Source organism: Onychomys torridus, chromosome 1, assembly GCF_903995425.1.
Source record: "Onychomys torridus chromosome 1, mOncTor1.1, whole genome shotgun sequence".
Classification (NCBI taxonomy): Eukaryota; Metazoa; Chordata; class Mammalia; order Rodentia; family Cricetidae; genus Onychomys; species Onychomys torridus.
In genome coordinates, this window is record NC_050443.1 from 100,150,031 (window position 1) to 100,168,485 (window position 18,455).

Genomic DNA, 18,455 nt, shown 5'->3' on the forward strand with positions numbered 1-18,455 from the left:
ACCCCTTGCCATTTGCCCACTTAGCCACCCATAAGCAGCCACTGATCAGCTGGTCTCTTTCCTGTTCCTCCGGATTAATTTGTATTGCGTGCATGCAGGTGTGGGTGCCTGCTGCTGCGCATGCGTGTCGGTCAGAGGACAACTTGCAGGAGGAGTTGGCTCTCTCCTTCCACTGTGTGGGTTAAGGTGATGAATTCAGATTTACAGATCCTCAGGCCTGGCAGTGAGTGTACTTATCTGCTGAGCTGTCTCACTGGTCCCATATTTTGTCAGGTTTATATGTAACATACTTATTTAAAATATTTTATTGCATTTATTTATTTTCTTTCATGTGTTTGGGAATATGTGGATGTGGGTGCATGGATGTGTACCTGCTACAGCATGTATGGGGAGGCCAGAGGACAACATCTGGAGTCAGTTCCCCCGACTGAACTGTGTGATTGAACTCAAACCACCAGACTGGGCAGCAAGCGCCTTTCTATCTGCTGGGCTGTCTCACAGGGCCAGCAGGGGTTCTGTTTCTGTTGTTGTTCTGACTTCTTTTTATTCAGCACAACTAGGTTGAGTTTCATTATATTTATAGATGAAATATTGATGAAGTTACCTTAAAATAACATTTTGTTTGTAATGGTATGAAATATCTTTGTTTTCCAACTGAATTTAAAATATTGGCTTATTTTTTTTTTTACAATGTGGGTGCATATGAACATGTTCTTCTGTGGACGGGTGCACTTGTGTATGTGGTGGATACATGTGTACAGAGGTCAGAGGACACTCGAGTGTCATTTCTCAGGCACTTTCCATCTTTTGTTTAAAACCGGGTCCCTCTGCTGGGTGTGGCAGCTCACAGCTTTAATCTGGGCACTTGGGAGGCAGAGGCAGGTGATTCTCTGTGAATTTGAAGCCAGTCTGGTCCATACAGCAAATTCCAGGTTGGACAGGGCTATTCAGTGAGACCTGTCTCAGTAAATAATAAATAAGTAAGAAGGAAAGACAGGAAGGAAGGAGGAAGGAAGGAAGAAAGAAAAGAAGGAAGGAAGGAAGGGAGGGAGGGAGGAAGGAAGGGAGGAAGAGAAAAGGGGGGTGGGAGCTGAGACTTCACTAACCTGGCCAGCAAGCTCTCAGGGGCCTGCCTGTCTCTGCCCTCCCATCTCAACCTGAGTTACAGCACACGCCACTGTGCTTTCTGTGGGTGCAGGTAGGTCTTTGGTCCTCACACTTGCTTTCTTGACTCAGCCATCTGCTCTACTGTTATTCATTTTTTAAGGCAGGGGCTTGCTATGTAACCTAGGCAACCTTGAATTCTACGGTCTCTTTCCCTGTCTCCTGAATGCTGGGATTCCAGGCCCATGCCACCATGGCTAGCTTAGAGTTTATTTTGAGTTGGTAGTGTGTTCAGGCTTAGCCACATGAAAAAGTGGAAAGTCTCCTGCTAATGGCTGTCCCACATCTATCTAAGTTATTGTCCTTTCCCATTGTCCAGGTCCCCACTTTATCAGAAGAGCCTTTCAGATTCAGTCCTTCATGTATGAAATCATAAATATTTTTGAGTGTTTTCCCAACATTTAAGGGAAATATCCATTCTTAAGAATACACATTGGCCTAAAGCTAGCTTTTCGCACTTGGTATATCTTAGAGGTATTTCCATAAAAATTTGTAGAAAGCACCCCCCCCCCCCCAGCTTCATCATATTTCATTAACCTAATGGACATTTGGGTGGTTTCCAGTTTTTTTTTGCTAGAAAGGACAATGTTGCATCAGACAGCCTTGCACAGGTGTTGTCTTACAAGTGGGTAAGGGTTTCCTTAGGGCAAATTCTTAGAATTCTAGTACAGGATCCAGGAGAGCACACATTTGTCATTTTGTGCCCCTGTAACTTCACAAGAGTGAGGCAGAGTTCCCCCCCTCCCCCCCACACACAGTGGATGAATGAGACTGCCTGCTTCCCCAGAATCTCACAAATGTGTTTATCCAACTCCTGGAGTCCTTCCAAATTTGAAAAGGAAAAAGTCATCCTGGTGTAGCTTAAATTTGCATTTCCCTTAGTAAGACGGAAGTTGACTTGTGTGTTTTGTTTTTAAATGTCTTGCTAGAGCTGGTGAGATGGCTCAGCAAGTACAGGAACTCCCAAGGGGCTGACGACCGAATTCCATCTCTGGGCCTCACGTGGTGGAAGGAGAGAAGTAACCTGCATTAACCTACACATACACACTGTGTCACATAAACACATGGGACTAAATTATTCTTTAAAAAGGTTTTGCTAATTGTGATAACTTCACAAATTATCTAAACACTTAAGTGTGAAACATGCCCAGTGTTGCAGATGGAGTTTTCTAGACCTTTCCATGAGAATGGAGATGTTGTCACTGTCTAAATTTTGTCTCCTGGAGTTACAAGTACAGTCTCTCTCTCTCTCTCTCTCTCTCTCTCTCTCTCTCTCTCTCTCTCTCACTCACACACACACACACACACACACACACACACACACACACACACACACCCGATAAAGTCTACATTGGTTTATGCACACAGGATTCATTAGTCTCTGCTCAGGTGTATTGTGTTACCCTGAGTGACTTTGATTGCACTTAGTTGTTTTAATTACATACTGACTTAGGAACCTGATTTCCAGAGTGACTGCATTGTCCTGGAAAGAGGGCCACTTCCTTTGGAAAAATCTAAGTTTTGTTGGAATATCCTTTTTATTACCAATTGTCTATGGCTTCTCATGTTGCCAGGGCAGAGCTGGGTAAGCACGGTGCAGAAGGCAAGGCTTGTAAAGCTGAGGGTATTTACAGAGAAAGCATGCTGACTTCTGACGTACATCAGCAAATTCACACAGCATGGTCCTCGCTGAAAAAGAACTTTCTTCTCCCTTCCTTCCTTCCTCCCTTCCTTCCTTCCTTCCTTCCTTCCTTCCTTTCTCCATCCCTTTCTTTCTTTTTCTGCTTTTCCCTCTTCTCTCTCCTTTCTCTCCCCCTTCCTTTTCCTCCTTTTCTCTCTGTCCCCCCTCCTTCTCTCCTTTCTTTTTGTCAGATCCTCCTTATATATAGTTCAGGCTTCAACCTTGTGATCCTCCTTTCTCCTCCTCCTCCTCCTCCTCCTCCTCCTCCTCCTCCTCCTCCTCCTCCTCCTTCTTCTTCTTCTATTTCGAGACAGGGTTTCTCTGTGTAGTTTTGGTGCCTGTCCTGGATCTTGCTCTGCAGATCAGGCTGGCCTCGAACTCACAGACATCAGCCTGGCTCTTCCTCCCGAGTGCTGGGATTAAAGGCGAGTGCCACCACCGCCTGGCTGCCTCAGCCTTCTTAATGCTGGGATTATAGGTGTCCCTGTGGGGGAAACATCAAGTTTATTTGTAGAAGCACACACACATACACATTTTGAAATAACTAACATTAGATTTATGTTAGAAATAGAGATAATTTTTTTGAATGGATTCCTGGGTGAGTACCTTGCCCCCTACAGATAGAGCAAATGCCCACCCATTAAAATTATACAGTTACTCTAATCTCAAGGCATGTGGATAGGCTGCCTAGTCTCCTAATGCAGGCTAGTACTTTTATCAGGATTGAGTGAACTGGAGAAAAGTCATCCTAAAATTTTACTCTAGGATGAGTGTTTGGCTGGAATCTTCAGCTCCACCCCACTTTTTTCTCTTCAAACTCTGCCCTCTCGGAAAAACCGCCCAAAGTGGTAATGGCTCCTCCCTTGGAGCTACCAGCTTCCCAATCCCTGCCCAAAGCATTATAATTGGGCACAAACCCAGCTTGTGGAGGACAAGCCTTCATCCTGTGCCTACAGGGTATTTAAGCTCCCTCCTTTAGAACGGCCATGTGATTTCTCTCCTGCCCCCTTCTCCCGCCTCATCTGGGGAGGAGGGTGGCTGGAGGATTCACCCGAGAGTGCTTTGCCCAATAAACCTGGTCTTTTCCTTTTTAATTAAGCTGATCTGGCTTACTGCCTCAGTGAAGAAACCTACTATCTGAGTACAGGATACCTTTTAATGGGCACTGTGATTGGCCAAGTGCTCCTTGAGTGACTTTACCGTGACTTGGTACTAGCTTCTCGGGAGGCTCTGTGGCTTGGATCAAGCTTCCCACCCAGTCTCGGAGTCTGTGGTCACATACAGAAATCAATTCTATGGCATAATAAGAACATCTGTAACCTTGGAGCCAAATGTGGAAGGATGGTGACAGGCACTTGTGGGAGGCAAGCCTCCTTGCATCAGACAGGGAAGACGCACTCAGGACTCCTCATCTGTATCTGCAGGAGGAGCTGTGCTCAAGGCCTCCAGTCTGGCTCTCAGATGGCTAAGGGGAAGGCTGGCCATGCTCCCTTTGTCCTAGAGTAGATAGGGGTGAGTTGAGAGTGACAGAGAGAGTCCAAAGACACCAGGACCTAGCTGGCAGTCACCCAGGTCATTGAAGGTGACTTGGCTTGGAGAGGGATGATCCCTTTCTTGGGGATGCAGTTCTGGTTTTTCAGTTTCTTCTTTTTTGTTTGTTTGTTTTGGCTTTTCGAGACAGGGTTTCTCTGTGTAGTTTTGGTGCCTGTCCTGGATCTCACTCTGTAGACCAGGTTGGCCTCCAACTCACAGAGATCCGCCTGCCTCTGCCTCCTAAGTGCTGGGATCAAAGGCGTGCACCACCACAATTGGACTGGTTTTTTTTTTTTTTTTTTTTTCTTTTCAGTGTTTGAGACAGGAGCTCTTTGTGTGGATCAGACTGGCTTCAATGTCATGGTCCTGCCTCTTGACTTCAGATATGTGCCACAGTACTTGGCTTGGGGACACGTTCCTGGACAACACACCCCCCTCTTCCCCTTCCCTAGACACTCTCTCATCCCCTGAGATCTCCCACACTCATTCTCCCCTAGCATTATATTCTCATTTGTGTTGTAACTATGTAGTAGATAAGACAAAGGTGTTCTAGTCCCAGAAACCTGAAAATCTGGTACCTCACGTGGCCAAAGGGATAATACTGCATATGTTAGGTTTTCAGGACCTGGAGATTAGCATTCTCTTTGTGAGTCCAACAGAACCTGTGGATCCTTGTGGAGAGAGGCAGGTCCATTATAGCTGGGCATGGGAGGATGGAGGAATGGTTTGGAGCAATGTAGGTGCTGGTTCTGAAGGTGGAAGAAGGGGCAACAGGCTAAGGAATGTGGGAACCTCTAGAAAGTTAAGTAAATGTGGAAGCAAGTTCTCCTCTTGATCCAGAAGGGACTCAGACGTGCTAGCTCCTTGACTCCAGCCCAGTGAGTCCCAATTACAAGGCGATAAATTTGTACTGTGAAGAACAGCGACCAACTCTGTAGTGACTATCTTTTTGAAAAGGATTTTGTTTTGATGTACGTATATGCATGCATGCCTATGTGAGTGGCTGCCTCATGGGTGCAGGTGCCTGTGGATGTCAGATGAGGCATTGATCCCCTGCAAGCGGATGTGAGCCACCTGATATGAGTGGGCTCTGGGAACCAAACTCCAGGCCTCTGCAAGAGCAGCATGTGCTCTTTCAGCCATCTCTGAGGCATCTTTCCAACCCCCAAATCTGTGAAGATTTGTTAAGGAGACCGTAGGAGATGGATTCCCTCTGCAAAATGACTACTTGTATATTTCATTTCTCTTTTTCCTCAAACCATCTGTGACTTCCTGTTTCACTCTGAGGAGAAGTGAAAGCCCCCAGAGGGGCTTACTAGCTCATTTCCTCTTGGGGGCTCTCTGATCTCACCTCACCCCAGGCTCTTCTTCATCCATTCCTTCCAATGTCTCCATTTAGACAGCCCAGGGAGGCTTTTGCACATGCACTCCAGGACCTTTGCTCTCCAAGTGTTTTCTTTTCTGCCTGAAATGTTTTTGGATAATTGCATATCTAGATTCCTCACAGCTGAGTCTTTGCTCACATATGACCTAGTTGAAGCCTGTCCTAACTTCTCTGTTAACACTGCACATCTTCCTCAGCCTTTCTGTTTGCTTTATTTTTCTCTCCTTCATATTTGCTATCACAATCTAGCCTCCTGTATAGTGTGTGTGTGTGTGTGTGTGTGTGTGTGTGTGTGCGCGCGCGCGCGCGCATTTTCTGTGTCCCCCCCCATCAGACTATAAGCATCATAAAGGGGAGACTGCTGTGTATTTGTTAATAGCTGCATTTCCAACTTCTAACACAGTATCTGGTAGATGGTCAGTAAATCTGTTGGATGAATGAATGAAGAGATTTAATGTTCAGCTCTTGCTCCTGACTCTAGGCTCATCTGTGTTTGCTCTCTTCTCTAATCTCACTGTCCAGAGATACCTGCTCAAGGCTTGCTCTCAGACAAATCATTGTGAAGCCTGAGTTGGGGCGCTGCCATTCGAATCCACCAGAGGACAGTATATAATTGCTGCTCACACCCCCTCTCTGCCCCAGTCCTCCTGTCTCTCTCTCCCCATTTTGTTTTCTTTCCCTCCATTTTCTTTCCCTGCCCCTTCTTCTTTAACTATAGAAGGTGACCCTATATTGGATTTTAGACTTTCTCTCAATTGTCACTGTCTCTGGATCCCTTTCAATAGAGTGCCTGGCATCTAGTATTTTTAAATTTTTATTCCATAGGGTTGTTTACATGTATACATGTATGTGTGTGTATTGCATGTGTTTATATGCATGTAGGTATGAGTATGCATGTGCGAGGCCAGAGACTGTCTTTCTCAATTGCTTCTTCACCTTATTTTTTTTGGGGGGGAGGAGGGTGCAGGATTTCTCCCTAAGCTTGGGGCTTACCATTTCAGCTAGGCTGGCTAGCCACGAGCTCCAGGGATCTGCTTATCTTTACTTCCCTTGTGCTGGGATTACAGCTGTGGGCTGCCACGTGTGACTTACACAGGTGCTGGGGATTCAAAGCTCAGGTCCTCATGTTTGTACAGCATGCACTTTACCAATCTGCCTTCTCCCCAGCAACTCACAGCTGGTAAGTACCAGGAGACTCTCACGCTCTGCATTTCTCTGCTCCTGATGGTTTTGTGCATGAGTGTGTGAGACAACCTCCGCCCTTGATCTTAGCCAAGAGGCCAAGAAGCATCGGCAGTCTCTGCAAATGTGCTCTCAAAGGAGGTCTGTTGGAAGATGCTTCTAGAAAGGACCCATTTTGTTATGAAGGTAGCCCTATTATGTTCTTCTGTGTTCCTGAACAATTCTGTAAGAGCCGCAAGGAGGGGTGTAAAGTGGTTGCTCTTGGAATGACGATTTGATAATAGGCTTGAGGGGCACTTTTTACTCCAGACCTTTTATTGTTCACATTACTTTAAACCACAAACGTGTGTCACTCTCCCACCACACACATACACTTCAGATAGTGTCTTGCTATGTTACCCGAACTGGCCTTGAACTTGGGGGTCTTCTTGACTCAGTCTCTTTGAGAGCTAGCATTGCAGGTATGCCTGCTTGTACTATGTTCTTTATTGTGGTGTGTGTTTGTGTGTGTGTGTGTGTGTGTGTGTGTGTGTGTGTGTGTGTGTGTGTATGTGTATGTAGAGGCCAGAGGAAGATATCAGCAATCTCTTATCTCATCCCACCCCCTGGCCCCAAAACACTGCAAAGTTTACAGGTGCGTGGGAGATCATGCCTGACTAGTTACGTGAGTGCTGGCATCTAAACAGGTCCTTTTAGTTGCTTACCAAGCACCCTTCATCACCCTCTCCCTAGCTCCTATTACATTCTTTTGACAATCTTTCACAGTTCCCCAATCCCCCTAACCCTCCCTGCAGCTTACTGGGGCTCTAAACACAGTGACCTGGTGGATGGCAAAGGCAGGGCAACAGGCATCTTTGAGGCAAACTGGGGCCTCTTGTTTCTTGCACAACCCAATTCACAGTTCCTGCCCAGTCTCGTGCTCCCCTCCTTGGAAACTAGGGAGCAGTGTAAACATTGTGTTATTACTGGGTCACTCTGCTGACATCTGTTGTTTAGTCTGCTCAGCATCCTTTCCTCTTAGGCTGAAGAATGTTGCTTTCAGGAACTGCCTCTCCCTGTCCTGGTGGCCTGTGGGCCGAGAGGTCTGTGTCACCTCCACTGCAAGGTGAGTGAGGCCACAGCTCCACGTCAGTGACTCCTGGAGAAGTCGGTGTGGGGGGGTCTTTTTCAGGGTGTATTTGGATGTCAGGAACTGTGATTTGAAATGTTCTCTCCAGCTTGTGAGTTGGGCATTTAATCTCCAGGGCAACATCGTTGGGGTGGGGCCTAAAGAGAGGTAATTTACCGTATAAGGGTTCTGTTCTCATGAATGGGTTAGCTGTTGTTGAGTGTGTGCTTGTTATAAAAGCAGAGTGTTCTCTCTCTCTCTCTCTCTCTCTCTCTCTCTCTCTCTCTCTCTTTCTTTCTCTCTCTCTCCCTCTCATTCACATATTCCCTCCACCCCCCCCCCCAACTTGTCACTTGTCTTCTGCCATGGGATGACACAGTAAGAAAGCAAGAGGGCCCTTACCGCAGGCCAGTGCTACACTCCGGGGCATTCCCCACCTCTAGAACTGCAAGTTCAATGCATTTCTAGTGTTTATAGATCACCCAGCTGGTGCTAGCCTGTTATAACAACACAAAGGGGGACTAGGAGACTCGGAGACCAAGGGAATTCCTACTTGATGAGTTGAGGAGCAGTTTCATGTAGAGAAGCTGTAGCTATGTGGAGCCCACCTGACAGTGAGGATCATCATCAAGGCAGAAAGTGACATGCAGCATCCAGTGACATGGCTGGAATGCCGGGTGGAGCTGCATCTAAAGCATGTTCTCTTGGACTTCCCTCAGGCTTCAGTGAACTGGCTCTTTTCGTAATATAGGTTCAGGTCGATTCCTGACACTGGAAATCAGAAGTTTCTTAACTGGAAGCCATGGGTATGATTCATTGTTTTCCAAGAGCCTTTGGGCTGTGATATTAAGGTGTTCTGGGGGAGGTTAGGGGGCAAAAGGGAGAGAGGGGTATAGAAATGTTAGGTGATAAGCCCAATGTGGGTGGCTTATAGGCTTTCTGTGTGTGATGCATCCACCGTGCCTTGAATGTTTGTGTCCCTTCAGAAATCCGAAGCCTAATCTGTGGACTATTCCTTTACATTGTGTGAATATATGTCACTGTGATAGGTCTAATACATAAGATAAACATCCAATAGCTAGGCAGGGTTTTGGGGCAGAGAGAATGCTGGGAAGAAGAAGGGGAGAGGCAGAAGAAGGAGTAGCCACTTGGAAGAAGCAATATGGAAAGTACCTAGATTTGGTAAATGAGCCCTGAGTCAGCACACAGATGAAGAGAAATGGGTTAATTTAGGTTATGAGAGCTATCTAAAAACAAGCCTAAGCTATTGGCTGAGCTTTCATAATGAATAAGTCTCCGTGTTTTTTTTTTTTTTTTTTTTGGGGGGGGGTGGGGGGGAGCCAGCAGTCCTGATGAAAAACCCTGCTTACTCTAATCCCTGGTGTGAATGTTAGCCAGAGGTCGGGCCCTTGTGAAGTCATTAGCTGTTCAAACCTCTGTGTCTGTGATTGGCACTAAACTTCCATCACTGTGACGAAACAACTGAGAAGGATCACGTTAAAGCAGGAAAAGCCCATTTTGGCTCATGGTCTCTGAGGTCTCAGTCCGTGGGTTTGTGGCAAGGCATTACCGCAGGGCTGGGAACATGTGGCAGATCAAAACTCTTCACCTCATTGTGGTGGAGAACTGAAAGACAGTCAGGCTTGGCCTCTCAATACCCCTCCCAGGGCACAGCCTCAGTGACCTAATTTACTGTCCCTTGGCCCCACCTTGGCCCCACCTTCTAACGGCCCTGTGTCCTCTCAGCAGCACCAAGCCTCCACAGATGACCTTTGGTGGCCAATATAACATGTGTCCTTATAAAAGAGACTCCTTTTATTTCAGTGGCTCATGCCTTCCATCATGGCACTCAGGAGGCAGACATAGGCAGATCTCTGTGAGTTCCAGGCCAGCCTGGTCTACATAGCAAGTTTCAGGGCTATATAGTGAGACCCTGCACTCCCATTGGGTGGGTTTCAACTGCCTCTAACTCTAGTTCCAGGGGATCTAAGATCTTCTTATGACCTCTTGCAGGCACTGGCACACATGTGCCACACATACATGCACATAAATAAAAATAAGTTTAGGCCGGGTGGCACATGCCTTTAATCTCAGCACTCAGAGACAGAGGCAGGTGGATTTTTGTGAGTTCTAGGCCAGCTTGGTCTAATTCTGTTTGGAACATGCAGGTTAAAGACTTTGTCCCCAACCTGTGGTGCTGATGGAAAGTGGCAGGACAGTTAAGGGTCCGTGGAAGCAGAGAGACCATGGAGGAACACTGCTTACTCGCTTGATCCTTATGGCTTCCTCTAAGTCATCCTCCAACCTTCAAATACATGCAATGGCATGTGCACACACAAAATCCCCACACTAGGTAAATAAATAATACATGTAATGAACATACAGTATTTGTCTGTCTCAGCTTGGTTTATCTTATTGAACATATTCTTTTCCAGTTCCACCCACTTTTCTGCAAATGTCATGATAACATTTTTCTTATGACTGAATAAAATTCCATTGTACACAAATACACTACTTTTTCTTCATCCTCATGTATTGATGGATACCTAAGCTGGCTCCCATATTGGCTTTTGTGAACAGTGCACCAAAAAATATGGATGTGTAAACACCTCGGCAATGAACCAGTTCCAGAATCCCCCAGGCAAAAAGTACCTAGGAGGCCCAGAGCTGGGTCACAAGGCAGTTCTATTGGCTCTTGTGCCTACTGACTAGTGGACTCCCATTCTTCAGTTTTTTTGGGTGTAAACCTAGGAGAGGATTACTTATCACATGATAGTTTTTACTCACTAAGAAATCTCAAACTTGTCCATGATGACTGCACCATTTTTCCTTCTGTGAGCAATGCACAGGGTCTGATTTCTCCATCTCCTCATTGAGACTTTTTGGTTTTGTTGGTCTTAATTCTAGTCATTCTAGTGAGTGTGAAATGGTCTGATTCTTAATCTTCTGATGGACCGTGATGTTGAGAATCATTTTCTGCATTTATCTGGATATTTATACATCTTCTTTGAAGAAATTTCCATTCCAAAGAGACTTGAAAATATTGATCTAGAAAGTGGTTGCTTCTCTTTCAGACTAAACAGCTGACAGAAGAGATGCTTGATTCCCTTTCAGATGTCCCCGAAGGACTAAAGAATGTAGGAAGCCACCCTCCTCCCCCACAGAGCCTAACAACTCTCCAGGCTAGTACTGTGAGTCAGCTATACCCAGGAAGCAGTGAGTCCCTGAGCATGTGCAGAAGTCACCTCCAGCCGGGCTGAGAAAGGGGTCTTCCAGTCTCTGTTCATTTTGCTACTATTATTAACCATTTATTATTATTATTATTATTATTATTATTATTATTATTATTTTGGATTTTTTGAGACAGGGTTTCTCTGTGTAGTGCTGGCTGTCTTGGAACTCGATCTGTAGACCAGGATGGCCTCGAACTCACAGAGATCTGCCTGCCTCTGTCTCCCGAGTGCTGGGATTAAAGGTGTGTGTCACCACTGCCTAGTTTGTATTTTCTTTCCTTCCTTCCTTCTTTCCTTCCTTCCTTCCTTCCTTCCTTCCTTCTCTCTGTCTGTCTCTCTCTGTCTGTCTCTGTCTGTCTGTCTGTCTGTCTCTCTCTCTCTCTTTCTTTTTTTGTGTAGCTTTGGCTGTCCTGGAACTTGCTTTGTAGACTGAGGTGGCCTCAGACTCATGGAGATCTGTCTGCCTATGCCTCCCAAGTGCTGGGATTAAAGACACGTGCCACCACTGCCCACCCATCTGTCCATTTTTTAGTTGGCATGTTCATTGAGTGGTAAGAGTTTTATGTTTTCCTGAGTATTCTTGAATGTTTGTTTTCCTAACTTGAACATCATCAAACATGGCAGGCAACTTAAAAAAAAATTCAAACTCTGTGTGTGTGTGTGTGTGTGTGTGTGTGTGTGTGTGTGTCCATCTAAGCACTGCATACATGCAAATGTCAGAAATACTTCCAGGAGCCAGTTTTCTCCTTCCGCCACATGGCTCCTGGTGATCAGATGAATGTCTTTAGGTTTGGCAGTTAGTGCCTTTACCTGCTGAGCCGTCTCGCATGCTAAAGTTAGCAACTTTCATGGAGGTTAAAGTAAAAAAAAAAAAAAAAAAAAAATCAGCTGAGGATGTAGCTCAGTGGTACAGTATTTGCACATGCAAAATGCTCTGGGTTCCATTTGCAGCCACACACACACACACACACACACACACACACACACACACACACACTGAAGCAAGTTTAATGGGTTCTTCAGCAGAAGAAGCCTTCCCTAAATAACCAAACAAAAGTTGGCATGTGCGTTGTGGAATTGGTATAAACCCCACTTGTATGCCTGAAGCAGGAATGTCTTCTGGCCCAGGGCTCCCTGCTTGGCAGATGGCTATGGTGTGGGCTGATCATTGCACTAGAATGACTTTCGTGAGTACGGGGCTGACGCAGAGAGCAAGGCTGGAAGACTCCTTTCTCAGCCTGGCTGGAGGTGACTTCTGCACATGCTCAGGGACTCACTGCTTCCTGGGTATAGCTGACTCCCAGTGCTGGCCTGGAGAGTTGTTGGGCTCTGTGGGGAAGGAGGGTGGCTTCCCACATTCTTTAGTCCTTCGGGGACATCTGAAAGGGAATCAAGCATCTCTTCTGTCAGTTGTTTAGTCTGAAAGAGAAGCAACCACTTTCTAGATCAATATTTTCAAGTCTCTTTGGAGTTAAGCCTCTGTCTCAGGTTGGAGACTAATAGACTGTTTCTCTCTCCCAAATGGATATGAACTTGAACCCTTGTAATGAAATTCCTGCACCCCTCCTGGTGAAAATATGCATATATACAAATATGGTGATGGTAGGGTAGATTCAGAACTAGATACCTATTTTTTTTTGCAGCATTGAGGATTGAAGTTAGGGTCATACACTCGCTGGTAAGCACACTTCTAGCCCAGAGCTCCACCCTCCACTCTGCTTTACTTTTACAAAAGAAAATTAAATAAAGTGTGTGTGTGTGTGTGTGTGTGTGTGTGTGTGTGTGTGTGTGTGTGTGTGTTGTGTATGCATGGTTATTACATGCACATATGGCCATGCTCAGCAGTTTTTTGTGAAGGTTGGAGATTTGAACTCAGGTCTTCACTCTTGCACAGCAAGTATTCTTACCCACTGAGCCACCCCTCCAGCCACCTATGTTTAAATCTTGGAACAGTGTTTAGGTTGCCCAGCTTGGCCTTGAACCCACTCTGTAGCACAGGCAGGCCTTGAACTTGTGATCCTGCCTCAGTCTCCTGAGTGGCTGGGATGACAGGCCTGCTGTGCCACTCTAGGTTGGGTCTGTGGCTTTATGAGAAGAACAGGGGAGCACTGAGCTGGGGTGTTCTGTTGGTCTTGTCATGCGATACCCTGAACTGTGTAGGACTCTGCAGAGACCTCACTGTCAAGGACACTCCAGATAAAGCTGCCTGATCTTGACCTTCCCAGGCCAGAGCTGAAGAGCCTCTTTCTCTTTTCTTTTCTTTTCTTTTCTTTTCTTTCCTTTCCTTTCCTTTTCCTTTCTTTTATCTTCTTTTCTTCTTTCTTTCTTATTTTATTTTTTGAGTCAGGAGCTCACTCTGTTGCCCAGGCTGACCCAGAATTCACTATAGGTATGCACCACTTCACATTAATTAATTAATTTGTCTTTGTGAAGGTTCTTACTGCATGTACATGGTTGGAATTTGATGTATAGAACAGGCTGGCTTTGAACTCACAAAGATCCACCTGTCTCTGCCTCCTTCTTCTAGAATTAAAGGTGTGCCACATCATACCACACTTCAGTTTTTGTCCTTTTTTCTTTTTTAAATTTATTTTTATGTGTATGGGTGTTTAGCCTGCATGTATGTCTGTGTACCACAAGCATGCCTGGGTCCCCCAAGGCCAGAAGAAGGCATTGAGTCTTTGGTGACTAAAGCTACAGACAGTTGTGAACCATCATGTGGGTGCTGGGAATTGAACATAGGTCCTCTGAAAGAGCAAGTATTATAAACCTCTGAGCCACCTCTTCAGCCCTAAAAGTTTTCCTTTATAAGTGGCTTAGCTGTGGTGTTCCCTTAGAGCTATACAAAACAGGGCAGTGTATTCCAGTAGTTCACAAAATATGTGCAAGTGGGAAGTCCAGCAAGGGCACATAAGTGCGCAGCAAAGTCCTGGGGGCATCCTGATAAACCAGGGGCCTTATTACTATCTTTAGTATTTTAAGCCAAGTCATAGTCTTCAGCTTGCTGGTGCTGGGCGCTGGTCAGAAGCCCAAGTCATTACAGACCTGTCGTTCTATTGGGGCCCACAGGGTACATGGGAAGAGAACATGGGCCACATGGGCATTATGGCAAATAGCCTCCAGTTAGAGATACCAAACTTCCAGAAATTTCCCCAGCCCACTGCAGTAGGTCAAACCCAGGGCCTTGGGCTTGTATGTCTTGTAATTGTTGTCCGATTGAGCTACACAACTAGCCCCAGAACTTCTGATTTCTGAGAGAAACCAGGAAATCTGGATTTGGGATAAATCTTAAACATTTGTTTGTTTTAAGACAAAGTCAAACAATGAAGCCCAGGCTGGCTTAGAACTCATAGTTCAGAGTAGCCATGCACTCATGCCTAGTTTCCTGCCTCAACCTCCTAAGTACTGGTGTCATATGGCTTCGTGGATCTTAAGAATTGGCTCAGCCACACAATAACCCTATGTAAACAAATGAAAACACCATAGACCCACGATACATGGGCTTGTATAAAGAGGGAGTAGTTAGGATTCATGTCTAAGCTGTCCCACTTAGTGGAGCCTGGACTTCCCCATTACCACCCCTCCTGCCCAGGGAGCTGTCCCCTCTCCCTGCTCCCTCTTCATCCCCTCCAGCGGGACAAGAACTGAGCACCGCTGGCTGAGAGGATCTGGGAGGTCCCGTCGAGGAGGTGGGTTTGTATCTAGGGAGGGTTGGGAGAAAGCTGGCTGGCACAGGCGTGAGGAAGGCGGGGCCCTGGCATCGCCCAGCCTCTGGCGACCTCAATCTCCGGGCTGAAACGACCGGTTGTTCTCAGTTTTCCCCTCTGACCTGCTACCCCGGGCATTGTTTTCTGTTCTCCAGGGTCGTAGGTGGCAGGCGAGGAACGCCTGGGTTCTGGCAGCTCGCCAGGCCCGCGACCTTCGGCCCTGAGGCCACTTGGGCGGCCGCGCCTCCTGGACGGGAGGAGAGGACGCCTGGTTCCCCTGGCTGGGAGCCTCTGCCGGCGGCTCCGCTATGGGCTCGCGCAGCTCCCACGTTGCGCTCATTCCCGACGTGGACCACATTCTCAGAGAGACGGGCTGTGAGTATGCAGGGGTGGGGGCAGCCCAGTAGTCCGTGGGCGGGCACAGGAGGAGGTTTCGTGTAGTGTAGGGGGTTCCCAGAATGGAGCTTGACTCTCCCAGATCGCAGAGACTTAGAGGGCTTCCGCGCCCCTGGAGCTGGGAAACCGAGACCCTGGCATCCGGGAAGGTTGTGATTTAAGGTCTTTGAGAACCAAGTTTGAGGCGGCCGGTGTTGATGGGTCAGATTCATTCAGGCATCCTCCAGCTCCCGATGGAGGCTGAAGGCAGAGCAGAGGACGTAGGCAGGGTGATGACTTCGAAGGGATCCTGGGATCTGGGAACCCTTGGGTCTCTAACAGTGTTTTCTTGAGTCAAGCTTCCTCCAGCCGGGTTGACAGGGCACCTGGGCCTGCGGGGTTAATGACTCTCCCTCTCTGGATTCCCCCACCTGTCTGCCTCTTCCTTATAGTTGAAGCCTCGCTGAGGGTGGGGAGGTAGAGGACCCTGTTTTGTTGGTAGGTGGAAGGGGAGGTTACACATGAGGATAAGCGCACTTGGTTCCCTGCCCATGTCCCCCGAGCCGGGGTGTCTGCAGCACACCCCAATGCACACAGTCTTCTGCTGGCTCACCCCACCTCCTTCTCTCCCGCAGTCTCGCAAGCTAGCCTGCTCCGCCTCTACCACCGCTTCCAAGCCCTGGACAGGGAGGAAAAGGGCTTCTTGAGGTGAGCAGAGCAGATCTAAAGACCTTTCACCTCTGTTTTTTTCTGGCCCCATGCCGCTCTCTGACACCCCCTTCTGACTTCTTTGCCTCATTGCTTTGTCTTTACAGCCGCCTAGACCTGCAGCAGATTGGGGCGCTGGCTGTGAACCCTCTGGGGGACCGCATTATAGACAGCTTCTTCCCCAACGGGTGAATCTCCGGGGGCCAGTGGAGGGGAGATGGACATGGGTGGGAGGGAGGCTACAGATGGTGGCAATCTAGGTGACCACTGTCCTTCTCCGTCTCTGCACCTATAGGAGTCAGAGAGTGGATTTCGCAGGCTTTGCCAGGGTCCTGGCTCATTTTCGACCTGTAGATGAAGAAGATGCAGCAATCCGAGACCCCAAGCAACCCGAACCCCTAAACAGCAGAATGAACAAACTTCGCTGTGAGTATGTAAGACTTGCTCAAGGGACACCCCCAAGATTTACCCACACCAGGGAGAGTCCCAGGAACTCCCCACTCTCCTCATAAGCCTGATGAAGACTTAATGTTAATTCAGGAAGCCTCATCTTTCTCTTCCCCACTCCTTTCCCAGTTGCATTTCAGCTCTATGATCTGGATCGGGATGGGAAGATCTCCAGGAATGAAATGCTACAGGTCAGAAAGATCACAGGGTGCATCAGACATCAGATGTGGGCAGGGCAGGATGGCTAAATGGAGTGGTGTGTGTGTGTGTGTGTGTGTGTGTGTGTGTGTGTGTGTGTGTGATGAATGGGGTTGCAGATGATTGTGTGTTAGTTTAGATATGGGAATGGATGGGGTTGGGTGTGTTAGTTAGAAGAATGGGTAGGAAGTAAGTAGGTGCGAGATTGGGCATAGAGTGCCTGTCCTCAACTTGGGGGTAATTTGGTCTCTTAAATGAACATTTGCCAATGCCTGGAGATACTTGGGTGTCACTACTGGGAAGAGATCACACAGTTGATGTTTATTGGGAATGGGCTAAGAAACTAGGACAGCCTTCCACATCAAGGAGTTACCTAGGTCCAAATGTCAATAGTGCCAAAACTCTGGGGTAGATGATGGTGTTAGGATGGAGGGTGAGGTGGGGTGGAGTGGAGGATGGATGTAGACTGGCCTATAAAGTTTAGGTTTGGGGGCACATTCGTTGTTGAAGTGTGAGATGGAGTCATGTGGAAGACTAGACAGTGAAGCAGTGTGGGGGTGTTTTCTAGAGGCTACAGGGGAAACACTTTGATGGTGAAAAGTGAGTAAGAAAAGTTTGGTCGTGACTTGGGGTGAGGCGGGCAAGGGCTGGGGCTGGAGGAGCAGTCCCTGCAGCTCTTCTCTGTGGCTGCCCCTTCTCCCACCTCCCAGGTTCTCCGGCTTATGGTTGGGGTTCAGGTGACGGATGAGCAGTTGGAGAGCATCACAGACCGCACAGTGCAGGAAGCTGATGAAGATGGGGATGGGGCAGTGTCCTTCATGGAGTTCACGAAGGTTAGGAGGAGGCGGGGTCAGGAGCCCCTGGGACAGAAGGCCATGGGAGATAAAGTTCACTGAAGGATGGGAGAGACCTGGGGCATCCTGGGAGATGCTAGGACTCTCTCCAGGGGAGAAGGTGAGGTGCATAGGGCTGAGATTCAAGCCTCTTGACTTGACCACACCCATCTCTCTCCAGTCTTTAGAGAAGATGAACATCGAACAAAAAATGAGCATCCGGATCCTGAAGTGACTCCTGTGCCTTTGGCCCATGCAAACCTCTATGGGCTTGGAACTTATCCTCAGGCTACCCTCCACCTCCCAGAGGCAGGGTCACCATAAGCTATATTCTTCTTCTTTTCTTTGTCCTTTTTTTCCCCAACTGAGACAAGGTTTCTCTGTGTAGCTTTGCGCCTGTCCTGGATCTCTGTAGCCCAGGCTGGCCTCGAACTCACAGAGATCCGCCTGGCTCTGCCTCCCGAGTGCTGGGATTAAAGGCACATATGCTTTGTTCTTACTTTGGAACTCTATTTAAGGCTGGGCAAAGGAGTTAGAGTCCCATTTGGTTGCAGATTTGTGTATCAGCCAGTGATCATTTGATTGCAAGTGACCGGAAATCCAACCCGAAATGACTTGAGTAAAAAACGGTGAGAGATTACAGGGCTCCTGTGATTAGACAGCCCAGAAGTAGTTGCCTTTAGGGAACCAGAAGCCAAGGACAAAAACGATGTCTTCAGGATTGAGTTTGGTCACCTGCGTTGCTCAGCTCGGCTGCCCTCTTGCATCAGCTTCATTCTGTCCTTGTGGTGGAAAGGGCCATGGCACTCCATTACATCTTCCTAGCCCATAACCCAGAGGGAAGAGACTTCTTCCTCCAAGAACGCCAACCAAGCAGCATCCGTGACCCAGCTGTGGTCTTT

General features: G+C 47.5%; 1 protein-coding gene across 1 annotated transcript; it reads left to right on the forward strand.

The window, feature by feature from the left end:
- The first annotated feature begins 7,972 nt into the window (after positions 1–7,972).
- On the forward strand, positions 7,973–17,930 carry Chp2 (calcineurin like EF-hand protein 2). The gene is made up of 8 exons (XM_036173242.1): positions 7,973–8,049; positions 15,148–15,367; positions 16,003–16,075; positions 16,183–16,263; positions 16,371–16,501; positions 16,652–16,713; positions 17,431–17,553; positions 17,735–17,930. The coding sequence occupies exons 2-8, from the start codon at positions 15,301–15,303 to the stop codon at positions 17,786–17,788; spliced, it is 591 nt and encodes a 196-aa protein (XP_036029135.1). The 5' UTR covers positions 7,973–8,049; positions 15,148–15,300; the 3' UTR covers positions 17,789–17,930.
- The last annotated feature ends 525 nt before the right edge of the window (positions 17,931–18,455 follow it).